Source organism: Staurois parvus, unplaced genomic scaffold (assembly GCF_062004578.1).
Source record: "Staurois parvus isolate SC_StPar_1 unplaced genomic scaffold, SC_StPar_1.0 ptg000160l, whole genome shotgun sequence".
NCBI classification, from domain to species: domain Eukaryota; kingdom Metazoa; phylum Chordata; class Amphibia; order Anura; family Ranidae; genus Staurois; species Staurois parvus.
The window spans coordinates 1069237-1097189 of record NW_028317956.1 but is presented as its reverse complement, the minus strand read 5'-3'; the positions used below and the strand labels follow the sequence as shown (position 1 = coordinate 1097189).

Genomic DNA, 27953 nt, shown 5'->3' with positions numbered 1-27953 from the left:
ATCTGTCCTGACAGCGTCAAGCCAAATTGTCTGACCTTGTTCTTTAAGGAGGTCAAAGTATTGTTCCTGAGATGCTAAGCTACAACCGTGTCATTCACCAAAGTCACTATATCTTCCTGTAGAATATTTCCAGGTGCTGGATACATTTAAAGGGATGTAAGCAACATGTCAAAAGGGGTGAACAACATGCTGCCGGATTACTGACTTCATAAACAAAGATCAGGTTTGAACTGCATCAGTAGACACTGTCACATTGTCCTAAAATATTCACAGCAGAAGCAATCGTCCTGCTCCCCCTGCCAGATGTGACTCAGCAGCCTTTCAACCTTCTAATCTTTAAAGAAGAAATTCACCTTGAAACTGCTGACTGATATCAGCGACACCATGCAGCTCAGGGTGTCACTCAGACCCCTCACCCTCTCTGTCTTGAGATTGATAGGATAAGGGCAAAGAGAACATTCACATAGTTTCTCAGTCAGCAAATGAGCCGCACATGCCTGTTACTGGTGATCCGTGTGCATTTTAGGCAGAGACTATGGCATCAGTGACTAACCTGTGGCCCAAGGGCCACATGTGGCACTTTTGTATAAGATGTGTGACACTTGGACCTCAGCAGTCTTTAGTAGCAACATTATTTAGGTTAATTGCATTGATCTTTACTAGCCACATGTAGCATGTTCCCAGTTTTGTACTGTCTTCTTCAGCATATCTCTAGCCACAAATGTAGCATGTGCACAGTCTTTACCCTCACTTCGTCTATTAGGTCTGACAGTCCTCTCAAGCAGTACATATATTGAACATTATGTGCGGCCCTTTGGTGATGTCCAGCGCTGCAATTGAGGTCCCCTTTAACTAGTGGTGCACCGAAATGAAAATTCTGGTGCCGAACCGAAACTTCAGGATGCACTTGGCCAAAAACCGAAATGAACAGTTTTTGAAAATTAATATATTTTTCAAATGCATTTTTTTTTGGAAACAAATACAATATATACCCCTTTTTTTGTAACATATGAAAGATGATGTTACGCCGAGTAAACAGATACCCAACATGTCATGATTTAAAATCGTGCACGCTCGTGGAATAGTGTCAACCTATGGTACTTAAAAATCTCCATAGGTGACGCTTTAAAAATTTCTACAGGATAGCAGCGTACAGAGGAGGTCTAGTGCTAAAATTATTGCTCTTCGTCTGATGTTTGTGGTGGTACCTCACATGTGTGGTTTGAACACCATTTACATATGTAGGCGTGGCCTATATATGCATTCACCACTATGCGCAAGCACAGGGGGATGGGGCACTTTAAACTTTTTTTTAAAAATTACTAAAAAATTTTTTTACACTGTCCCTTTAAATTTATTTTTTTTATCACTTTTATTCCTATCACAAGGAATGCATGCATCCCTATTGATAGAAATAAGCAGTGACAGGTCCTCTTTATAGAGAGATATGGGGTCAATAAGACCCCACATCTCTCCTCTACAATGTAAAGCATTAGATCAAAAAAAGCATTGATCTACTGCTTTAAAAAAAAATGGCCTTGTTTAAAAGGCGACGGAACAGGAAGTAACGTAGTGACGTCGCTCCGGTCCTCCAAGGGCATAGAGATGAGTGGAAGTCATCTTTCCTTCATTTCTCTATGCCCAGCGCCGGGATCATTCGATGGTTTTTCAGGTAAGGCTGAGAAAGTTTGAGGATGAATTTCTCCACAGTTCTTTCAGCTACAGAGGTTAGTAAAGGCTTGTTTTAAAGTTCACTGCTTGTTAGGAATATGTAAATACTTTAATATTCATACCCTGGACAGAGGTTGACTTTAAATAAAATAAACATTTTCCAACTAAATAACTGCTACACAATTATGTCAAAAAGATGCTGATGCTAATGCAGCTGACTGTTAGTGAGCTCGATAGGAGGATCAGAGCCCGTTCAAGCAAAGCACTGCAAGCAAAAACAATAATTAATCAGTAATAATACAATTACAAAGTTATGCTTTAAAGTGTTTTTTGGACAGCAACGGCTTTTTCTTAACACATCTCTCATGTAGGTGGAATTGCTGCAATCTCTTTCTGATGGCAAATGCTTGCACCAACTGTTACAAAAGTTACCTGTAGATCTCAATTGAATTTAGGTGTTCTTAGAAACCTTTTTCAATATCAGTCAGTTGGCCAGCCAGTCCTGGACAAATTAAGAGTAATTTGAAATCTACACCACTTGCAGATAATATGGTTACCTTTATAGGCCTCTTTCACATAAACTTTCAGATCAGGTCTGCCGATTCCATGCAGGTATATTGACAGAAGTAAACAGACTTGTGTCCAATTATGTTTGCATACCTCCAAGTCTGCCCAGTTCCAGAAAAAAAAAAGGACTATGTGTGTATCCTACTTTTTCCAAACCTAAACGTGGCAGACTGGAGGTAGTATGATGTAAACTGACAAAAAAAACTGAACAAGCACAGAAGTCAGATAAGTGACAACCGTCCTGTTCTGCTCCAATTCAGGGGGATCTGCTCACACTCTGCTGAACAAAGCGGATTGGGCCTGTATCAAAGGACCCCAAAATTCCTTGCTAGACTCAAAGGAATCCACAACCTCTGTTCTGAATCTTAGGCCATCTATAGACGGTTCAAGATTCAAACCGTGTTTGGGCAGGTGGAATGTACCAAGTTGATTCATCGATCAACTTGGGTACAACCAGCCTGTCAGATTCACGTGCGATTATCGCTAGTGGCTGCTATAGCCACAATTGGGAAAGAAAGAGGGCCATTGAGTGGACTTTATGGGCACTACAACAGTATTAAATAAAATGATTGCTTTATTGAACATACATAGATGTACAACAATTATTAAAATCCTCTGCAGAGAGTGTACTCCCCCAATGGAATTGTACACTCACAGCATGGGTTAAGGAGGAGGATCTAAGGCCCTCCCAACCAGGGCCAGTCAATAGGGGGATCCCAGTAAGTCAAACAGACAAACGACAGTCCCCATTGACTGGCCCTGGTTGGGAGGGCCTTAGATCCTCCTCCCTAACCCCCACTCCGTTGCCTGTGGATCAAGGTATATTCAATTTACCCAAGTGATCTGTATGATGAATACTGGTTAACATAATATGTCATTTACAAATTTACATAATTTTCTTTATGTAGAAATCTAACTCCTGAAGAAGCGATATCATCGTGAAACATGCCGAGTCACTACAGCCATTGATATCAGAATATCTGTTTTCAAACCCTTACCGAGTATACTTTTACTGTGGGATGTATTAATATATATGTACCTACAAGATTTGTAACTGCACTGAGTGTACAATTCCATTGGGAGAGAATACTCTCTGCAGTGGATTTTAATAATTGTTGTAAGTCTATGTATGTTCAATAAAGCAATAATTTTAATTAATACTGTTGTAGTACCTATAAAGTCCACTCAATGGCCCTCTTTCTTTTCCAATCATTTGGATAGGAAGTGGCACTTGGGAGCATTGTATACCGTATTTGCCGGCGTATAAGACGACTTTTTGACCCTTGAAAATCTTCTCAAAAGTCGGGGGTCGTCTTATACGCCGGTACACATGTTAGGGGGGCTGCGGCATTAAGTACAGGGGTTTGCAGGGGCTGACGTCTCTTACCTGGATCCAGTCCCACGACGATCCGGTCCAGGAAGCGCGGCATCTCCTTCAGTTCGTGCGGCTGCTCGGCTCCGCCTCCTCACCGGTGATTGGCCGCCAGAACTGTAGCTCAGGAAAGGCACACAGGCGACCAATCACCGGCGAGGGGGCGGAGCCGAGCGGCCCCGCGAAAATTGAGTGCCGGAGCAGCAGGTAAGTGTTCTGTGTAGAGGTGCTGCTGCAACCACATATGCTGGCTGCAGCAGCACCATACGAGAACAGGGTCAGCAAGTCTCAGTGGGAGGAATAGTGCCCCATCATTGGTGTCACTGATACCAATGATGGGGCACTATTCCTCCCACTGATACCAACGATGGGGCACTATTCCTCCCACTGACACCAACGATGGGGCACTATACCGAGTATAGCCCAAACACTACATTTTAGCAGGAAAAGTAGGGGGGTCGTCTTATACGCCCAGTCGTCTTATACGCCGGCAAATACGGTATATCCTCACAGTTACCACTCACATCCCACAGTAAAAGTATACCCGGTAAGGGTTTGAAAACAGATATTCTGATATCAATGGCTGTAGTGACTCGGCATGTTTCACGATGATATCGCTTCTTCAGGAGTTAGATTTCTACATAAAGAAAATTATGTAAATTTGTAAATGACATATGTTAACCAGTATTCATCATACAGATCAGTTGGGTAAATTGAATATACCTTGATCCACAGGCATCGGAGTGGGGGTTAAGGAGGAGGATCTAAGTCCCTCCCAACCAGGGCCAGTCAATGGGGACTGTTGTTTGTCTGTTTGACTTACTGGGATCCCCCCATTGAATGGCCTTGGTTGGGAGGGCCTTAGATCCTCCTCCTTAACCCATGCTCTGTGTGTACAATTCCATTGGGGGAGTACACTCTCTGCAGAGGATTTTAATAATTGTTGTACATCTATGTATGTTCAATAAAGCAATCATTTTAATTAATACTGTTGTAGTGCCTATAAAGTCCACTCAATGGCCCTCTTTCTTTCCCAATCATTTGGATAGGAAGTGGCACTTGGGAGCATTGTATATATCCTCACAGTTACCACTCTGTGCTGGATACTGTATCCTTATAGTCTTGCTATAGCCACAAGCAATAATCACTGTCTTCTCCCCTCCTCCACTCCCACCAAGAGAAGACAATTGCTCAGCAGGAGGGATTCCCCTGTCAGCACTGTCTGCGTTGATGGGGGAATCCTGCAAAATGTGCAGTCTATGGCCTGTCTTAGACAACTATTTTGATCCTTACACAACACCACACACATGTCAATAGCAAAAAGACCACTAGACACTAGGGGGGAAATTTACTAAAACTGGCACACTCAGAATCTGGTGCAGCTGTGCATGGTAGCCAATCAGCTTCTAACGTCAGCTTGTTCAGTTAAACTTTGGCAATAAAACCTGAAAGCTGATTGGTTTCTATGCAGAGCACCACCAGATTCTGCACTCTCCAGTTTTAGCAAATAACCCCCTAGATATCTGAGTTATAAACAACACAGGATACATCTGCATACTCCCTTAGGAGACTCTAATCATTGTATATAATACCAAACACCCGATTCAAATTTCATGAATTTGAGGTGGTGGTAAATGCAGGGGTGTGCTTTTTCCACATGCCAAATCAGCATTTTTGGTAATATAAATTATGAGGATGAATACACCATGTCAATTTAACATGTCATTGGTTCAAGTAAATTGCCTTTGTCTTTATGCAATGTTTGATTGAAGATCTAAAGTTTTCCTGTTCAAATATGCTGATAAAGTCAACAATGTCTATGTGGTGTACTTATCTTTTCACATGACTATAGAATCTACAGCTCCTACAACATCTTTTTAGTTCTTGCTTTAAATGTCCATCAAGGACGAGGAATGTGAAAAGCTCTTTTCTCTCTCACACACAGCAATGATGGCACAGTACAAGGTGAAGAGGGCTCACAATGGTAAAATAGTGTTGTCTGTTTGCTGTGCTTTGTGTTAGCGTGAAAAGGAAGATAAAACCTGATCACCTCTTGGATCTGGTGATGACAGATGGAGGTGCATTAATGCCTAAAAGCATTGTTGTAGACTGCAAGTGAAGCACATTAGCAGAGATTAATGAGGGTCTACAAGGGCCAGCAGAAAAAGCCTTTTGGTCAGATAACAGCCTGGCCTTGTAGACAAAGCTGGGACCTAGCTTTCCAGATGATGTTATGGCTCCTTAAGACACTGCTGTCATTAAGTGTAATTTTGGGCAAGTTTATCTAGACCCTCCTTCCCTTCCAGTTCACATGTCAGTGGTGCAGATAAAGAAAGTCAATGAACTTGTACACAGCACAGCTGTGCCGGTTCCACTGTGTGCAAAGGAACAACTGGAACCAGCCCCCTCCACCTTGGATCCTCATTCTCTAACACAATGAAGACACCAGATAAGGTCTCATTAGCAAGGAATGCTGAGTAGCTTTTCATCTAAAAACACCTCAAACTTTAGGGGGGAAAACACACTTGTTTTGTTAACAAGTTAATGGTGTGCCGAGTTCATAGACACTATTAGGTTCAATGAGGCTTTGCCAGACAGATGAGCACCTCTACTTTAAGCCTTGACCCTAGTTGCCTGTTTGCTTAGCCATGTGATCAGGGTTCTTTATTCCATTCCTGGAAGAAGGGCTTTGGAGATGCTAACACTGCCTGCTGATTTTGGTCATATCAGATAACATTCAAAATGACTGGAGGCAGCTTTAGATGTGAGGAGATACCCCCAGCCAACCAATCTCAAGGGAAAGCACTACTGGTCAGGCTTTTCCTGGTCAATGGTTATGGTTCCCCATAATTAACTTCACATTGGAGAATAAATGTTACCATTCAGCTATTAGGAGCACACCTTTTAATGCATACAAAAACATCTGTCCAGAAACCAGATCATGCAAACATGATCGGACTGCTATCTAAATTCCAGTTGAGACCTCCCTCTTCTTCAGTCAGCCTGCATATACAGTAAAAAATATGAGCTTCCCTTTGTGTATCTTTTAACACAAAGGGGTTGATTTACTAAAACTGGAGAGTACAAAACCTGGTGCAGCTCTGCATGGAAACCAATCAGCTTCCATTTTTTTTGTCAAAATTTAAAAAAGTTGAGGTTAGAAGCTGATTGGCTACCATGCACAGCTGCACCAGATTTTGCACTTTGAAGTTTTAGTAAATCATCCCCATCGTGTCACAGCAAGGGATACCATACTTTGTTCCATCTGGAGAGTCAAACCGCTGCTTTCACATACCAGGAGTGGCCGGGGTCTCCAGCAGTCTGAAACTCCCCGACACACTGTTCCAGTCCACCGTGCTGCTCATGGAGATATAGAGCTGCTGATTGGAGCAGTGTGCAGGAGGAGGTGTGGGTCCACTTAAGACCCGGATTTATGCTTGGGCACAAGAGAAGAGGCCCGACTCTCCAGAAAACTGCATATTTATTACTGTACATGAAGCCTGACTGCATTACAATAGTAAATAAGAAGGTGGCAATTGAGCTTTCAAATTTATTTTTTTATATTCAATAAGGTAGTGAGGGTTTAGAACCTCTATCGGTTTTTGCTGCTGTCTATGTCCCCATTTTGGGAAATCTGTCAACAGGAAGTGAGGAAATAGATTTTGGGATCCAGGTGGATGCTGAATCTCTAAACTATACCAGCAGACAGTCCAGCACTAATAACATTTACAGTATATAAAGTATAGAAACATTTTCAAAAACTGAATAGAGAAATAAACTGGAGGTAACGTGAATCTTCCCTTTCAATGCATGACAAATAGCCAAAACGTGTTTGCATTAGCACTCATAAGGCTAACACATCAAATGACAAATGTTGTTTAACCTGAGATAATATCACCTCATACTGTCATCCTGTATAAGATGGATTCCACCTTATAGACATTTTGATGAATGGACCTGTAGTAGGACAGGAAGTAATACCTCATACAACGCAATCTATCTCAGGTCATTTTTTTCACCTCATCTCTTTCACACCCCTGTAATATAACTATATGGTGACAGAAATTTGCAAATCATAACTCAAAGCTGGATTTTTTAGCTTTTCCAAACTAAAAAATGTTCAAAGAATAAAGAAAGGTGTTTAATTACACATATTCACTGGACATGAAACCACATGAAATAAACATAAATTCCATAAAAACCTATTTCGAAAACCTAGTGTGTTCACAAAAAAAGTTGTATGTATGCTGTACACACAAAAGAAGATCGCATGAAAGAATGAAATGGTTAGTCCACCCAAATGTGCTACGATGGTTATGGCCCTTGGTTTCTCTATCAGCAAGATTTCATTGCTGCAGTTCCCAACTCCTCTTGTCTACCTGGGAGTATCGGGTGTTTCCATCCACCCTTTTGTAATCCAGCATCTCCTGCTATAATCACCATAATAAAAAATAAATATTGATTTTATCAAGGAGAGTGAGGCACTTCATAATGGGCACAGCAGGTGTGCAGAACCAGGTACTCAGAAGACTGTAGTGGTGCGACTGCTGCTCTGTGGCAGACGGACCACCACCAAACATGAATCATTCAAGTGCATGGGACCGCGCTGCAACCGCTCTGTAACAGCAAGCAGTGCATGCAGTTTGTGACACATGCGGGAGACAACATAGCACCTCCAAGCTTCTTATCAAAAGCCCCTGAAAAATGATCCACCACAAGTTGTGTTGAAGAGCATATAGTTACATAGTTAGTCTGGCTGAAAAAAACAAAAGTCCATCCAGTTTAACCATTAAAAAAAAAGTTATAATCCTATAGCCACACTTAATCCAGAGGAAGGCAAAAAAAAAAAAAACACAGCAAAGCATGATCCATTTTGCTCCTGCAGGGAAATAAATTCCTTCCTGATCCCCCGAGAGGCAATTGGATATTCCCTGGATCAACTTTACCAATAAATGTTAGTATCCAGTTATATTCTGTGTATCCAAGAAACAATCCAGGCCTATTTAAAGCAATCGACGGAGCTGGCCAGAACCAACTCTTGAGGAAGTCTAGTAAACATTTTCACAGCTCTCACTGTGAAGAAACCTTTCCGTGTTTGGAGATTACATTTCTTTTCCTCCAGATGTAAAGAGTGCCCCCTTGTCCTCTGTGATGACCTCAGGGTGAATAACTCTACACCGAGTTCACTATATGAACCACTGATGTATTTATACATGATGATCATATCCCCCCTTAATATACTCTTCTCAAGAGAGAATAAATTCAGTTCCTCATAAATTCAGCAGCAGTGACTAATGCAGCACTTGTACACAAGGCCTGTAGATACAGAAGTATATGGGCAAAAATCACTAGCAATTGACCCCTAAGGCTTGGTTAACACCAATGCAGTTTGCACTTTGTTTATTTCTGCAGTGCTTTTTGCAGTGCGTTTTGCACACGCGTTTTGCATGCATTTTTGACACTTTTTTTATGCGTTTTTTTATGCTTTTCTTTTTTGGAGGGGGCCCAACTTGTTGCTGGGCAGATTTAGGCTTGGTTCAGAGCTATGCAGCTTGCTTTTGATCCATTTCTGTAGTGCTTTTTGTATTTTTCACAAATTTGTTATTTTTTTTAATGAGTTTTGCATTTTTTATACTTTTTTTTGGCCAATTTGTTGTTTGGCAGATAAAAAAATGCGAAACACATAAAAAAATGCATCAAAAATATGAAATGCACTACATTCTTTTTCTGCAGCGTCTCCACTGAAGACTATTGAACCAAAAACGCATTGTTTTGCATTTAAAAAAAAGTCTCCGACCCTTTAAAAAAATGCAGTGGCTGAAAAAAGCATAAATGTGAATGTGTCCCATAGGAAACCATGTTAAATGGACTGAAGTGCCTTTCCGCAAAAAGCACCAATGAACACATAGGTGTGAACCAGGTCTACAAATGCAAAACGCAAAACTAGCGGTGCGCTGAAATGAAAATTCTGGACCGAAACCGAAAATTCAGGATGCACTTGGCCAAAAACTGGAATGGACAGTTTTTTAAAAAATATATATTTTATATATATATATAATTGTATTATATTTGACTTTTTAATTAATATCATGAATTTAAATGAATATGAATTTAAAGAATACAATCCAGTAATGTAAAATAACTTTTACTGAAAGTATCACACATTGAAAAACTTAAACATGCTGCACAGTAATTAAACAAAAAAAACATTGGCATTACTGGCACCTTTTTTTCTATCGGTATAATGCCAATAACCCTATTTTCGGCTGCAGCCACCGATATATCGGTGCATCACTGCACAAAACACGTCAAAATCCCTCTACATACATTTTCCGCAGTGTCTCCATTGAAGTCTATTGATTCAAAAAATGCAACGTTTTGTATTTAAAAAAAAAGTTCCTGGCCCTTTCCAAAAATGCAGCGGCTCAAAAACACAGGTGACACGTGAACATGTCCCATAGGAAACCATGTTAAATGGGCTGTAGTGCGTTTCTGCAAAAAAGCACAAAAAAAATGCATTGGTTTGAACCAGGTGTAAGGCCTGGTTCACACAGGCTTCAGTTTGTACAATTTTAGTGTGTATTGCCAGATTTTTCAAAACATTTGGTAAGTCTTAAGCACTTTTGTTGACACCTTTAGGCCGCATTCACACCATGGTACAGAGAGGTGAGTTTTTCTGTATGCATTCTACAAAAGCACAAAAAAAGAAAACAATTGCTCTCTATGTGCCCTGTTCACACCACACTAGCATCGTGTGCAGATTTTTTCTGCGCAGAAATCTGAAAAGTGTATGGAAAAAAACGTACGTGACATCAATGTTGTGGTGTGAACAGAGCCCATAGAGAGCAATTGTTTCCATTGTGTTCTTGCAGAGAATTTGTGTTGCATATTTCTGTGCAGAAAAAACTAACGTGACAGCAGTGCTGAAACACGCATAAAAACACGCATGTAAACTAGTGTCTCTGCAAGTGAAATCAGTTTTTATGCACGTATGGTGTAACTGAGGTCTTAAAGGGTACCTGAATTCAAAATGTGAAGATTTGCTCTGTTATAGGGAACATCTAGCAATGTAATTGTGCTTAAAGAGGAATTTCAGCCCCCTTTTGTGTGGCTCTCCCTGCCCCTTCAAAGCCACCATTATGGTGTGTGGGCAGATGTGCCAAAGGGTTTTGTCCAGTCTTCGGGTTCTGGCAGAGCCCTTTGGTAAGTCTGCACATGTGCAGAAGATTTGCATGCGCAAAGACAGAGAAGTATTGGATCAAATGAATGGGCTCTCTTGCCCACGCAGATCGTGGCCCGCACGACTGCACAGATGTGAACCCTGGTTCACATCTGTGCAGTCGTGCGGGCCACGATCTGCGTGGGCAGAAAAATGAAAAATGCACCTTTTTGTCTTGAATTCCTCTTCATAATTAGTACTGCACTTCCCGGTATATGAGCATGCTTAGATGTCCCTGTACCTGCAGCCTCAAAGCTGTATATCTGCAATATAAATTCTAAAGGCGCTGCTACCTCTGACTGCTAGTCTCACCAATATTATTATTATTATACAGGATTTATATAGCGCCAACAGTTTGCAGAGCGCTTTACAAAATGAAGGCAGACATTACAGTTACAATACAATTTGGTACAAGAGGAAACAGAGGGCCCTGCTCATTAGAGTTTACAATTTGGAGTGAGATTTGGTCATATCATTACTGTGCGCTGCTCACTGTTTCTTGCTGGACCTATAAAAACCTCCCTTGTTAAGACATCCATCAGCGGCGAGACTGCGGCCAGGCGGTACCATTTTGGATGTTATATCAGCAGCCCCCACAGAATAAGAGCTGTCGCTAAAGTGACCCTCTATAGTATTCCCCTTCACTGCTTTCCCTGCATAAATAAAGGATTATGTAGGGAGGTGGGGGGAGGGATGGAGGAGCTGGGCCAGCACAGTTTTTAGACACTCCCAGCAGAGGAGAGGGTTATGACATACAGGAAGGAAGGGGGTTGCGCTAGGGAATAAACTCTTCTGAAGCATTCAGACTTTTCTAGCAAGGTCAGAGGAACATTGTAAGTCAATAAAAAATTGTTTATGGAAAGAAAAATGCTGCAAGTAACATTAATAAATCCTTGTTTTTTCTGTGCTTATAACTCCAATATTTTAGGTTAATGACAGGGTCTTATTAAAGCTGCTCAAAACTTGCTGAAAGCTTTACAAAAGCTTGTTGTACACACTGTTTTTATACAAGCTAAAGCCTGTAAGAATAAGGCCTAATGTGGGGAACACATGGGGAGTTTCTTTTTCTGTTCAACCCAGCAGGCTGAACAAAAGAAAACTGAGAGGTCACTGTGCTAACTAGACTCGTGTTGTGATCTCCTGTGCTGAGCAATTGTGTTATGATGGGGGGACTGCCTTCCCAGCACACTGATCAGCGTCACAGTTATTGGCTGCGAGCGCTGATCGGACGCTGGTTTTCCAGCATGCCCATTTGGCAAAAGCCAGTCATTAGACCAGCTTCTGTCGGACAGGCTGCTCTACACACAGGCCGACTGTTGGTTGGTTTCTGTTGAACTGGCCAATATTCAGTCCGTGTGTACCAGACTTAAGAGTCTCATCTGACTGCTCAGAATAACTGGGGCTCTCAAGCAGCATGAAGTTGCAGTTAATCACACACAATTGTACCATTCTGTGAATTGCATTCAATAAATCACAACTGAATGCTACAGCTCACACTATAGGGAGCCATATGTACCATTTGCACTAAGTAGCAATTATGGGCAGTCTAGGGGCTACACTGGTGTTTAAATCTCTTTAATACTGTATCTTCCTGTTCCCTTTTTTCTCATTAACAGATTATTAAATGAAATGTGTTGCATATAAGGACAGTGCCAATGAGCAGTTACATCATTCCGTAGCAGACAGCATTTTTGCCATTGTAGCCATAGATTATCTTCAATTTGTTAAGTTAAAATGATCGTTACTTGCCATAATGGTTGTAATTTTTCAACAATAAGAACCAGCCAGAGCTAAAAATAATCTTTAAAAAAGTAAATTCCAGGGAAGGCAATTTTTACATTGTAAATATGTATGTGTGCCATGTCTGTCTGATCTCTGTGGAAGCTGGAAATCACTGTTGCAGGCACCTCTAATACAGTGAGTACCTCCAGGTTCTGGGTCCCATGCTAAGTGGCTGCCCTGTTGCCTACTGAACACAGGAGGTTGCTCACTTGGCACAGGCATCATTCACAGAAAATATTCAATTTTCTCAACGAATGCAGAGCGTTCTCTGGTTGGACTAAGTGGAGACTGTAAGATCATCGCTCCGCCTCTCCACCTTGTCCAGCCAGAACTATTGGCATTCACTGAAAAAGAGTGTTCTCTGAATAGCATCTGTGCTGAGCGATACCCGGAAGTTAGGTAACTAACACATGCTTTATAATTTTGAGAATCAAGTTTTTCTTCCCCTAAGACATTTTAAATAAACTGGGATGTTCAGTAATGGGAGCTGACGGTAATACCTGGTACTTCTGGGTATGGAGGAGCATGTGACTCGCTCCATATGACAGTGCTGGACCAATCAGTGTTGTTACACGGAGAATTCATAAGCTACAACTCCAGAGACTCTTAGATTACAGGGTTTTTGCATGCACTCATGGCAGCCAAAGAAAGGTAAATCTATGCTGTGGAGGTCTGTATCAGCATAAATCTGTTGCTTTGCTCTACATGGACAAAGCAATGGTTTACTTTAAAACTGTGCCACCCTTGACTAGGGCCTAGGACCTGCAAAGACCCAGCCTGCATTCAAATCTGAAAAGAGGAATTGTGAAAATGATCTGGGTGGTGTCCTTTTTCCTCAGCACAATAGTTAACAGAAGGCAGTCTCCCCAAAGGGGCAGAAGGACCAGAACCTGAAACCAAGTGGGAATAGCTGTGGATAGGCAAAGCTAGGACTACAAGGGATTGTCCATGTGTTCCATGCTATGTGAGCAGATGTTTGGAAGTATGATAGGACAGAGGTCTGATCTTACTGCAACAGTAGAAGGGTGTTCTTAGTGTTTAGAAGAATATAGTCTATTACTACAGTATACTGGTGCTCAGAACTGCACAATGCAACCAAATTTGTGTAGGACTACAATGACCAACAACTGACTTAGATTAATGGAAACATCACAGGCTTCATAATAGATGAAACAAAGATGATGTCACATACGGTATAAAAGCCACTCATAGCTGATATCTGAGAAACCACATTTTTCTTTAAAGTGACACTTTAACCTTACCTATATACTTCCTTTAATAAGACAGCCTTCCTCAACCAGGGTTCCTCTAGGGCAGGGGTGTCCAAACTTTTGACTTTTCTGGGCCACAGTAGAAGAAGAGAAAATGTCTTGGGCGACACATAAAATACACTAACAATAAAAAAAAGCTGATGAGCAGAAGTTGGGCAGATCACAAGTTATCGATCACTGATCTAGATAATGGACTTATCTGAGTAATAAAACTTACTTTTTTGTACATTTTTTTATTGTGAAAGAGGGCAATATAAAACTAGTGCGATATTTGACACTGTTTTTGATAAACGCATTAATATCTGGTTCGATGGATGTAGTAGCAATTCTCAATGATATCTCAAAGTGTCATCAGATATTTTGGTTCTAATTTTGCCCTTCTATGTTTCATCTTTTAAAATAGTTGCTCACAAATATAGGTGCTGCCAAAAACTGAGGACATGAATAAGGCGTGATTGTAAATAGTGGGATATTTTTCTCTGAGACGATAAAACTTATAAAAGTCCAGTAAAAAGACACTGTCAAATTTTTCTTCAGCTACACGTGTTCCATAAGTGTAAATGCATTTTTGCAAAAAAAAAAAAAAAATTTTTAGGTAGCTTTATGATTTTGAGTCGGGTCACATGTGGCCCGTGGGCGCAGGTTGAACACCCCCACTCTAGAGGTTGCTATGGGTTCCTTTATCAGTGGCAGAATGTAAGGGGCCCTTTTACACTGATTCCAATGTAAAGTACTCTTCCACTGACCACCAATGCAAGATGAAACTTCCTCTGACTACCAATATAAGATCATACTCTTTCACTGACCACCAATGTAAGATGGCACTCTTCCACTAACCACCAAAGTAAGATCATACTCTTCCATGGACAGCCATGTAAGATGCCTCTGTTTCACTGACACAATAGTTTCCATGTCTGTTTTTGTCTTATACAGTTCTAAAAATCCTCTCTGTCAAATTTGCTCTGTACACATTTCTTATCCTGTATTAAATCTATAACTTATTATCTTAATGTACCAAGAGCCATGGACTTATTAATTTTAGCAGGGGTTCTCTGAGCCTCAAAACTATTTCAAGGATTCTTCCACAGTAAAATGGTTGAAAAATGCTGCTCCTTGGACACGTTAACAGCTATGACTATGCCATACTATTGTATAAATGGTCATAGCACATATGCAATTTTTTCTAAAAATATTGCAGAGTAAAAATTTTAGATAAACAGATGTGAAATTACTAAATATAACACAATACATCTGGAAATTCAGCGCTTACCACTCTCATAAACCAAGTTCCTTTGCTCTAATCTTCACAGCATAACTCGTACAGGATCAATGCAGAGAAAACACCAAGTGAACCATCGGACATTAACTCTTAACTCTCCATACACATGCATGAAATACTAGGGAGAACTCCATAAATAGAAGCTGAAACTCAAAGCTAAACACAAGCATATGACCGTAAGAGACAGGGAACCCAATTTTTCATAAACAATCGCTGTCCATTTTTTAAACTTGTAATGAATTACTTGTTACCAATTGGGTTTTTCAGTAAGACAGTGCAAATGGCAAAAATTATTCAATTCAACTTACTGATATGAAATATTTGGAAGATAAATTCTGATTGGCTGCCAAGGTTTTCTGTATTTTGCTCTGTGCACTACTGCAAGCCTGACACAGCACTTTTCCTGTATTCTGAACTGCTGGAAAGTGTCATCTGATGGACTCCTCTGGGTAACTGCACACTACGTACAGTATATGCCCTCACTTCTGTTTGTATGGGCTTGTTAAATAAGTCGGCTTGTTGGCCATGTTTTGTATTATCCTAATTACCAAGTAGAGGAAACAACAGCACTCTCCTTCCTCCGATAGAGCAAGTTTTGATGCCAACCTCCCATTCAATGCTAATTAGATCTTTTATACAAAATAGCACACTCCAGATTTCAGACAATAATGACATGCTGTGTCTGGGAAACATTTTTTTTTCTTCTATTTGTCTTCTGCCATAAATCTTTTGGTTCTGAGCTAATGTCACTCTCCCTAGTTATCATCCTCCCTCTGGTCCATACTGAGCCATATGAGATCATCTTTATAAGCTACAAAAAATCTAAACAGTACAGTATAGTACACTATCCAATTGGTTTCCCCAACTCTAAGCAGATGACAGGTGGCATTGGACTCATCTCTAAAGTTAAAAGTGTCAAAGAAGACAGAATAATTACCTTTTCTGGACAGTAGGACCCTTGCTCTCTGTGGAGAAGCAGTGGTCTCACTGCAGAGGTCCAACATGCCCTTACTTAGTCAAACCGTTGGATCTGCGATCAGCAAAGATCATGTTCCCTGCTAATTGGGGAACTCTGCCTCTGAATCAGCTGCTTCCACACAGTAAGTAACTTTATATCATCCTGTCAGGGGACAGGTTTTTATGCTGAGGATGTGGCTGATTTTCAAAAGGTAATTTCAAAACGGGGGAGCAATGCATATGTGTGGGTCCTGACAACATACTGCAGAGTGGAACCTTTGCTGTCTGTGAGGAGTCAGTAGTCTATCTAAAGAGGTCCACCATACCCCTGCTGAGCCAGAGCCAATAAGGAGCAAGCAATAGCTTTCCTGATTGCACAGCTATAGGTATGACTCAACAGGGGGCGTGTCAGACTACTGAGAGACCACTGGTTCCCCGAAAAGAGCAATAGGTTGGCAGGGGACAGGCTTTTCTACTCCGGGTATGAGTGCATTAGAAAGAAAACAAGCTGTAAGACATATCACATATCTCTTATTGTGATGTATCTAAAATGTAGTTAACCAATTTAAACTGAAAGTTCAGTTGGGCTTAAATGTTAGATAGTTGACGGCCCATAGAATCATACAGAATCTTAAAACCTTTAGTAGATTCCAACGGATATCTCAAAAATCTGTATAGACTCAATGTAGTTGACTTACTAAAACTGGAGAGTGTAAAATCTGGTGCTGCTCTGCACTGAAACCAATCAGCTTCCAGGATGTACTGTCAAAGCTTAATTTAACAAGCTGAAGCTAGAAGCTGATTGGTTACCATGCACAACTGCACCAGATTTTGCACTCTCCAGTTTTAGTAAATCAAACCTGAAAGCAATAAGGTATCAAATACTCTACAAGGATAATTATTTCACCTCTCTGCTTTACATGACCAAATTTGAACTACAATGCAACACAAAACTGTGAAAAAGGTCAGATTGTCAAATCTCACTTAAAAATAAGTGTATAATGACAGCTGCAGGGATTGCAGTGATGGATAAATCCTCTTCTTTAACGATTTTGTAGAAGTAAAAGAATATTTTTAAATCATATATGAATGGCCCCAGGTCGTGATTTGTGGCAGAAAGTTAAAACTGCTAGGAATTCTTCCCAAGAGGCTGTCATACTTTTTCCAGACATCACTTGAAAAATTGTTTCAGCTGTTGCAGGTTGGGTTTTAAAAAACTTCAAGCTAAACATTGTGGTTGATTTACTAAATGAGCAGAAACTGTCTATCTAGCAAAGGAAAGTATTTACTTAGTAAATAAGGTGGCAATATATTTACTTTAATCATCTATCAGTGTACAAGAAAAAAGTAAAAATAATACACACAGCTGGGAATCCAAAGTCAAGCCAGCATCACCATAATTACTAAGCATGTAAGCAGCTTCTTCTCATTAAGTGCATCAAGTCTTCTGATATGACGGTAGTCAAGCACTGATCATCTAATACATTGTGTAGTCAAAGTGGACCATTATGTAGATTGAAATCTGGTGACTGTGGAGGCCACTGGAGTACAGTGAACTCATTGTCATGTTCAAGAAACCAGCTTGAGATGATCTGAGCTTTGTGACATGGTGCATTATCCTGCTGGAAGGAGCCATCAGAAGATGGGTACACTGTAGTCATAAAGGGATGGACATGATCAGCAACAATACTCAACAATTGGCCGTGGCAATTAAACAAAGCTCAATTGGTACTAAACGGTCCAAAATGTGCCAGGAAAATATCCCCCACACCATTACACCACCACCCCCAGCCTGAACCGTTGATACAAGGCAGGATGGATCCATGCTTTCATGTTGTTTATGCCAAATTCTGACCCTACCATCTGAATGCCACAGCTGACATCGAGACTCATCAGACCAGGCAACGTTTTTCCAATCTTCTACTGTCCAATTTTGGTGAGCCTGTGAGAATTGTAGTCTCCAATTTCTGTTCTTAGCTGACAGGAGTGGCACCCAGTGTGGTCTTCTGCTGCTGTAGCCCATCTGCTTCAAGGTTCGACCTGCTGTGCGCACAGAGATGGTATTCTTCATACCTTGGTTGTAACGAGTGGTTATTTGAGTTACTGTTGCCTTTCTATCATCTTGAACCAGTCTGCCCATTCTCCTCTGATCTCTGACATTAACAAGGCATATTTGTCCACACAACTGCTGTTCTCTGGATATTATCTCTTTTTCGGACCATTCTCTGTAAACCCTAGAGATGGTTGTGCATGAAAATCCCAGTAGATTAGCAGTTTGTGAAATACTCAGACCAGCCTGTCTGGCACCAACAACCATGCCATGGTCAAAGTCAATTAAATCCTCTTTCTTCTCCATCTGACGCGTTTGAACTTCAGCAAGTAGTCTTCACTACATCTAGATACCTAAATACATTGAGTTGCTGCCATGTGATTGGCTGATTGGCAATTTGTATTACCAAACAATTGAACAGATGTACCTAATAAAGTGGCTGGTGAGTACATATATATATATATATAAAAAATTTTAAATTCTCTAGGTGCCTTTTTCCTGCAGCACTGTTGTTTTGTCACATGATCGTTCCCTGTGTTTTGGCATCTGCACTGAAAGATCTTTTAGAGAGGCTTCTACTACTCTGCTGATGTATGCTCTCTACAGTATGAGTCTGTGTTTGCACAACCCTGTTTGGTTCTGTGCCAGTCACATGATAAAAAAAAACAGTTTCAGAAGAGCAATTCAAATTAAGAAATAAATACCAAAAACCTGTTTTACAGCTCCCAATGAATATTTATTGAAAATCAAATGTGTATTTTTTGTGCATTAATGTGCTGTAGGTGGAGTCAAAGATGATGGATACTAGCTTTCATTTTGTTCAGACAGCATCTGCATCCAAGGCTCTTTTTTGACTTTACAGATATTAGCCAATACATTTGATATATTTAATATCTATTTATATTAATACTAAGCTTTTTTTGTGAGTTTCTTAGTAAATGTTATCAATCAGTATACTATATCCCACCCCCATAGTGCTTAGAAATAGTAGGAGGACATGGAGGAAGAGGGTAGTGTCATTTACCACTGTGTATACTCCCACACCTATGACTCTATACTCATGTGGACAGCTAAGAAAAAGAAAGAAATGAAGAGCTTTGATGGGAACTGAAGCTGGAGCATGCTCAGTAGATGATAAAATATGTTCTACACAATCTCAGGCTGCAGTGGGGACACAGAGAAGATGGGATGGACAGCTGAAGTCAGGATCAAAGTCAGGGGAATTTCCCTATTATATGCGTCTTTCTGTTTCTGAGAAATGGTCCACTGAAGTCCACTGATAAACCTACAGTTCTACGAGTGTCGATTTCCTAGGACCCCCGCAGCTCTCATTGAATCCTCCTGCCAACCTCCATGTCACTGATGTCTGGCCACTGCAGAGAGACTGCTCTCACAGATCTCCCTAAGGTTGCTGCTCCTTTTTTTGTCCAATCAGTAAACTGGGTGGGGGCTGTTGACCCAGCTGTATTTAACTGCAGTGGTAAAAAAACATGAGGTCAATGACCTAGGTATACTGGTGACTAGATGAACAGATAATTGCTTTAGCAGAAAAGAATGTTTCTGTATATGTATTTCAACACTGTAGTTAGCCGTTTGCTTAGCTTTTAAAGAAAAACTGCAAGCCACCTGCTAACATACAGTATAAAAGCTTTTGTTATATCCTTTCTTTCTGCACTTTCCATGCTGACACCTTATAGAGCGGCTTTACCTGTACAGTCATGCCTGCATTAATCAAAGAGTAAAACAGACAATCTGGAGGACTTTTATAAAGTTTACACCAGCTGGATACAGAGTATCGTACGCATTTTATACATGTTATGTACAAAGCACAGCTGTATTGCTTTTACTGGTTTATTGATTATGTCAATTCCTGGCAAAACTTCTGCAAACCACAGAAGCAACCTAACTTTTAACCCAAAGTATAATTTCATTATTTAATTCATTACAGTAAAAGGCAAGTACTAAATACTAAACAACGATCATATCTATAATGTTTGTATCGAATAACAGCATTTTATCCAAGACCAAGGTAATTAAGATTATTACGTGACTTGCCCATGTAGAAGAATTTCTTTAATATAAAAGTAATTTAAAATGTATAAAGTCAAGGATTGATGTATCACCTTTTAATGGTAAGACGTACAGAGCCAAGGATGCCATATCTTTTTTTTTTTTCAATAACCACGCGAAAGTCTATTAGGTTAAAGCAAGAAGCGTATTCATTTAACTAGCTGTGTACGTTTTTACAAATACATCTGATTCAGTAAAAAGAGAAAACCCAATATGGTAATATCCATAGCACCCAATAAGCTTTTTTATTCATAAATTCTTTTTTACTGAGTTTTAGGTATGTAAAACATATTATATCATAGGTAAAGAAAAAACAAGAAAATAAATACAAAAACATACAAAAGTACAAAATCCCCTATAGGCCGGTAATAAAGCAGGACCTTGCTATGCAGAAACCAATCCCCCCCCCCCCCCCAGCTCTGTGTAAGACTATCCCCATCCAGTCACCTGATTATTACAGCTACACTCAATAAGCATTAAAGTGGCTCAAAGGTCTTCATGTTTTTCACCTTTCCCTGAATTAAGGTAAAAATGCTCCAAGACTAGTTTCCCCCTTCCCTGTCCCACAACACTTATCTGAGTCATCTTTTGACCAAGTGCTGTCCTATCACACTACACATTTGGGGATGGGGGAATCACTCCCACTGTGGATTTGTATTCTGACAGCGGGGAGCCTTCCCTTCTGTCAGAACACACTGATCAGTGTTGCCAGCTACAGCCAGTGGCACTGATTGTTTGGGAAACAAACTGACAGGCTGGTTGTACAGAAGTCAATAGGTAGATCGACTTCTGTATAACCAGTCTGCCCATACATAGATTGAAATTTGTCTAGACTCTGTTGGAACCGTCCGAATTTTAATCTATATATGGCCGCCTTAATGCAGTTGATCACAACAAAAGTATGGCTGGGGAGCTGTTAGTTTAACTTCACAATGGAGTGAACATTATTTTCTGGCATCATCAACTTCATTCAGTTTGATTCAAATGAAGAATCAATCTGTGTGATGATTAATAGAGGAGTTTGTAGATAGGCAACACATCTGTGTTTTCTCATCAGCACACATCTATAGATAGAGGGTGTCTATAACTGTTTGTCATGCCTGTGCAGATATACACTGGTGTGTGACTCCCATAATGTACACCTCTTACAATGTACTAGCAATGACAGCACTGTATACACTTTGACAGAGACAGAGGATCTTCCTTCAGGCAATTCACTACCAGTCCAGACAAGCTGAGCACACTGTATCCACTCTCAGAGGCCCTCGGGGTATACAGAGAACTTGCCAAACTTCCCAAAAAAACTTCTAGTACAACAGTCCAAGTCAAAGTGTGACTGGCATGAGACAATTTTATGTCAAAACATAGAGACTTATTATTAAGATTTATAGTCAATGTCAAGTCTACAGTAAAATATGCAGAGTATAGTAACGCAGGGCAGGCACTGGACATCTCATAATGCTGACAGTTTCCTGGAATGTCTCGCCAAATATATTTTTCTGCATGTTTGTGTAAGTGGTCACATGACTGCATGTTTTCTTATCTTTTTCTGATGAGACTGTGGGTGGGCAACACCATCAACAGCACATTCCTTTGCAGCATTTTGTACTGTAATAGATGAGACTGACCTCTCCAAGAAGTGCTGTAGTCAAGTGGCAGCTTGGAGAAAAAGGTGACAACACTGTGGATAATTCCACAGGATCCTTTCAGTGTTGTCACACTAACACAGGAAACAGACCTGCAGGATGTTTACTAGCACTGTACTACCTGACAAGGAACTGGACTCTGGAAGCTGTGCCCCAAAAAAAAAAAAAAGCAGGCATAGGGCAAAGGAGTAGTTACTGGTATTGCCAGCGTTTTCCCTTTCATAGACTTTACCCCATTACTGACTTACTATGCCATGTTCTGCCTGATATCTCTATGTGGCCATGTTGGTAGAAGTGGGGCTTTACCTCATTGTGTCAGAGCCTTCATTAAGGAAAACAGTGAGCACCATAATAGTGACATTGCTGAATCTAATCCCAAATTTTCAGAGACTAAAATTCAGAAGCAGCACAGCCATAGATTTACAGTGCAGTCATACACAGTAGCTACAAGGCTATAAACATAGGAGTGCCTAGGCACACTGATATTCTAGGAAGTTAGCTGACCTTTTTCAGGATGAATTCTAGACAAAATTTACACAGATGACAAGTGGAAGCTCCATCTTGACAAGCCCTTCTATGGCCACACAGAGGATAGGATAGTTCTGCAACCTACTAGTTTCCTACTGAAACCAAGATACAGCCATTCCACAAACCTGCAAAGCAGTACACCTGTCTTGTCCTGTAAGGCAAATCTCGAGAAGCTTGTGGAAAGAAGGCAATTGCATTGCTGCCTACCAGTTAAAAAAATGAATTGTCACAAAGCAGACACAGAAGTAGTTATAGGAGCAGGTGCCTTTTGGCAGAGTGAAGCCTATGAACAGGTTTACATTGCTTACTGCTAAATCCAGCCCTGGAATAGGCTGTAAGAGGTGTAGGATGCAGACACTCATTTCCTAGCACATGCTAGAAAAAAAAAAGACAGAAAAAATCTAATTGATTTATTCAGACAGGGAAGACCCTTTTTATTTTCTTCAGAGACCACTGCCTGTGCTGTCAATCTATTTATGTAGATTACAAATGTGTTAGAAATAATAGCCTAGGTCTCTAAAATGATACACAATTTCAAAGTGTAGTCACAAGGTCCTACATAACACTGTAAAGTACAATGAGGGGAATTTATTAAAACTGGAGTAGAAAGAATCTAGAGCAGCTGTGTATAGTAACCAAACAGCTTCTATCTTCAGCTTGTTTCCTTAAAGCAGAACCAAACCCATCAATTTAACGGTTTCCCAAAACAGTTATTTTCAAGGCATGCCATGAATGTTAAAGTGGAACTTTAGTCAGAAAATTAAGTCCTGCTAGATCACTTCAGGCTGGCCCCCTTTGCAGGTATAGCTATGAAAAACAATAAAAATAAGTGTCTATACTGTGTAAAATCCAGTAATATAATGTCTCACCCTGCTCTGCACATGCTCATTTGCTCTCCATTTTTAGGCATACTCTTATCCTTTACAGCCAAGGAAGCTGCTTCTGTTTGATCTGCAACTGCCATGGTACTACTGGACATTTGATCAGTCATGACATCAGCCATTTGATGGTTTGACAGTTTGGTTGAGGACACAAAAATGTGATAGTTAGCAATTCCAGTATTCCAGGAATGTAACTTTTGAAACTGTTAAATCAATAGGTTTAATTTGCTTTAGGATTTAAGGCTATTCAGGGGCTCTGGGCTTCAGCAAAATGGCAGCCTCCCACAACAAAAAACAGGAACAATGCTGGAGGCAATTTACAGCACACACTAATTTTGATGGCATAATTATTGCAGCCATCCCTGGTGTTATATGATGTTCATAAGTGCAATTCTTTTATATTGATATTATAGACTTGAAGCATTTATTTACTCATTTATACGCACTCCTTGGTCTATACACTAACTAGAAATGGAATTCACTTTTCAGTAGGCTCCTTGATGGGCTATAGGGGATTGTTGTTTTTTTTATTTAAGGGGTTAAAGTGGTATGTGTTTTTCATACTACCATAAAAATAGATTTGATTTTGCATAAGAATTGAAGCTGATTGTTCTTTGATGGGATTGTGGGAGTTTAATATTTGGTTTGTCCCTGGCAAGCACACAAGGTGGTGCAGTTTTTGCTTGGGTTGGCTTTTGCTACGTACTGCAGCTGACAGTTGCTATTAAGGAAAAAATCAATGGCAGTGATTTATGTGATCTGGACAGTGCCCCATGTCAGGATATAATCAATATCTCCATCTGCTAAGTGCCACTACAATGATCAATCCACATTTGATACAATGATATCAAAAAAACAGACACAAGATGGAGATCACTATACCATCATCATGAGCTTCTCTGTTCTTCCGCCGATGGCGCTCTCTCCTGTGGCTTACAACTGAATCTGTTCCTGTCTCATTGTCAAGGCCATCACGACTGCTGCTAGCATTTGGACTGCAATACACAAAAAGGTGGCAATTATTAACAGTGACGGAGAATTATCTAAGAACAATTAGATAATAAGAGGCAAAAGTGAAGTAGCCGACTGTATGAGCAAATACGGTTTGTTTATTGAAAGATGAAATTTGTTTGTTCTAGGCAACAGTTCAATTTTTGGATCAAATATGTGAGCACCAGTCTACATAAGTAAGTCTCACATCTGTGTGCGTTCTACAACTGCCTGAAGACCATGTCGGACAAGGGATTTGGCAGAATCACTAAGGTGTGGCAGCCACTTGCCCTATAGAGTTACTTGTTGGCACAGAATGCTGTACAATCTTACTTGATAGTGAGGGAGCAGCGATGAAGTGACATCTCCACAGTTAAGCAAACAACTCTACAGGCAAAGGTAAGCTGTCTCTGTCGCCAGCAACAAGACTGTTTATTGGGCATGGCCATAAGTGTTCAGGCTCTTACAGTAGATTCATTGGCATTTGCACTAAGCAAAATATTCCAGGAGTACAGTCTCTGACATTAGTATTAAGGCTATATCAGACAAGCTGCCCTGTTTACAGCAACAATATTGCCAAGAGACAACCTAACTATAGAATAACTCACTCATTGCTGGACCAGCGAGATGTCGCACCCTCGCTGCTCCATCATTATCAAGTGAGATTCTGCAGCCCCATAGGACATCCAACTGCTTGCTGTTAGGTGTTTATTATTTTATGTGTGTCCAGCAAGGAAATGTCTGGGTAACAACTGTCAGGGGTACAAGAAGTGAGGGGAAATCTCTTCAACTTGGACACAGGCAGCAGACAAACTGATAGAGGTTCTAACATTTTCACCCTAAGAGAAAAAACTTTTGGCTGGAGTTCCACTTTGTTGATATAACAAATTAGCTGACATTTAATAATAGGATCAATATTCCGACCACAGAAATGTCTTTTTGTGCATGTATTCCTGTATTCATGCTTCAACTTTGCAGATATAATTTATGCACACTAAATATGCAGTATGTAGCCAAAGGATTGTGGACACCTGACCATCACACCTATATAAACTTGTTAGACATCCCTTCCCAAAACATGGACTTCAATATAAATCTGAACCCCCTTTCCCCTTGAAAAAAAAATTGATTCGCTAAAGGCAAATAGGCTGCTCAGTTTGCAAGAGAATTTTCACTTTGCAAGTTCCTTTAGCTTAGTGAATGAGGTAACAGTCTGCTGACTTCAATCATTCAATCATGTGCAAACACAAACAGTTATTTTTTTTCCTTGAACGTGATTGGGTATTCTGTGCAACGTAAATTTCCAGCGCATGCACTAAGCTAATGGAAAATTCCTTTGACAAGCGAAGTGCCTCTTTTCCTTTATTAATGCAAGCCTCATGTCTTTGTGGACTTGGCTTTGTGCACATGGGCATAGTCATACTGGAACTAAAAAGGACCTTCCCTAAACTGTTTGTCATGTGGTTGAAGCATGCAATTGTCTAAAGACATTTTGTATTATCTATCATTACCAGTATATTTTATTGGAAACACCTGGACTCCGTAACATGGTGGAATGTCTGCAGGCTTTTGGTCATATAGTGGGTGTGATAGTCAGGTGTCCACATACTTTTGGCCATATAGGGCTCACTCACACGGATGCTCAGTCCAGGCTCCAGAGATACACGCTCCAAACAGCAGGGGGAAACAAACATGCAGGTAATGCAGGGTCAACGGGATTCACCTTGGAGGGGGGGCTTGTGATAAACAAGCCAAAAAAAGAGAAAATCTCCAATAGTGTAGTAGTATTATTTTTATTGAAACATAGGGGTGATAACAGGGCACCTCCCTTTTAAGGAGGTGCCCTACCCTGTGACGTCACTCCACGCGACCCACGTGGACGGCCGGCGGCCATCTTGGTTTCTGTCAAACACAGTCTGTGAGTGTATTTGCTCTGTTATCACCCCTATGTTTCAATAAAAGTACTACACTATTGGAGATTTTCTCTTTTTTTGGCTTGTTCATCACGAGCCCCCCCCCCCTCCAAGGTGAATCCCATTGACCCTGCATTACCTGCATGTTTGGTTCCCCCTGCTGTTTGGAGAGTGTATCTCTGGAGCCTGGATACTCCTAAGGTGTGCTACCTGCCTTGCTGACGCTTGCCAGATGATCCCTAGTGTTCCAGTTTCCAGATGACCAGCAGTTGGTCGTGATTTACTCAAATGCGCATTAGTTTTCGCTTTCTGGTTAGTGCAATCTACACTCATTCTTATTGGCACCACGGTCACGGATTTTCACCTTTTTGCTGCTATTGAACTTTGAATTTTTCTATAGCACCATATGCACCTTATGACGTCAAGTTTGGACGTTTTCACACGTTACTGTTTTTAGCGCCATAGAGTGCATATTTATATGATTGCTTACTTATGTTGCTATATACATAATATATATACCATTATTCATTTTAGCGCCATAGAGCGCATATTTATATGATTGATTACTTATGCTGCTATATACATAATATATATACCATTATTCATTTTAGCGCCATAGAGCGCATATTTATATGATTGATTACTTATGCTGCTATATACATAATATATATACCATTATTCATTTTAGCGCCACAGAGCGCAATTTTATATGTTTTATTGCTGATGTTGTTTTACAGATCATTTATGTTTTATATATTATTCATTTATCATTAGCGCTGCATATATACATATTATGATTCTAGGAAAAGGTTTTTAGAGGTTTCACCTTTTATGCTAGCGGCTACATTTATTTTATCCAGCGCTCGTTTATCATTCTTTATTATTTAGAGGACACAATTACCTCTACAATCTATCCATATAACTCCAGATTTTCTCCAGCTCTTCCAGCCAAAGCAATTTCACTTGCAACAGCAACACCTAGTGGTCAACAGCTTCCACACAGGCACGGCTATATATGATCTGTACATAACGTAGCGTGAAATGTTTATAGAAAAGCAAATATAGACAGTAGAGGCAGATAGGCAGCATCGTTCATCAAAGCCATCCAGAGAGCAACTGTCTTATTGCCACCATAACAAGCCAGACTTCATTTATCAAAGTGCGTTAGGGAAATTGCTTTTGTTTCCTACTGACACCAGTAAGATTCTCCTCCTCGTTTTCCCACTGCAGAATGGGAGAATGAAAGCATGAGCTGGCTGCTGAACTGGCTGCTATAGGCAACAAGAGCATTTATTTACATAAGACACCTTGATAATTCAGGATAATAAGTCAGCTTTCATGGACTAACATGATTGTCTGCTACAGACACCAAGCTCTTCTTTCAGACACATTATGAATAAGGTTTGGTACACAGGCTGTGATATAAAAAGGAGTCCTTACTGAAAGGATGGCGGGCGGGAGTCTCCAATTCCCCCTGTCCTTTCAATTGGAGGAGGGAGGTCTGTGCGACTCTCGGTGCTCTGAGATCCACCGTCTGAATGGGAACTTTCTGCCAAAACCAGCTGTGTAAAGAAAAAGGAAACATTACAGTATGACAGTGTGCAGATTCTGTGTGCAGTATGACAGTGTGCAGATTCTGTATGCAGTATGAGAGTATACAGATTCCGTATGCAGTATGACAGTGTACAGATCCTGTATGCAGTATGACAGTGTGCAGATTCTGTATGCAGTATGATAATATACAGATTCTGTATGCA

At 40.4% G+C, this 27953-nt stretch overlaps 1 protein-coding gene across 5 annotated transcripts in view; it reads right to left on the bottom strand.

Annotated features, from left to right (window-relative positions):
• Nucleotides 1-27953, bottom strand: part of DVL1 (dishevelled segment polarity protein 1) — a 214357-nt gene that overhangs the window by 107275 nt on the left and 79129 nt on the right. For all 5 annotated transcript variants that reach the window (XM_089675944.1, XM_089675947.1, XM_089675941.1 and 2 more), the window contains exons 3-4: nt 27637-27758; nt 24176-24288 (exon numbers count right to left, since the gene is read on the bottom strand). In XM_089675944.1, coding sequence (XP_089532070.1) covers nt 24176-24288; nt 27637-27758 — 235 coding nt within the window. The remainder of the gene's footprint in view (nt 1-24175; nt 24289-27636; nt 27759-27953) is intronic.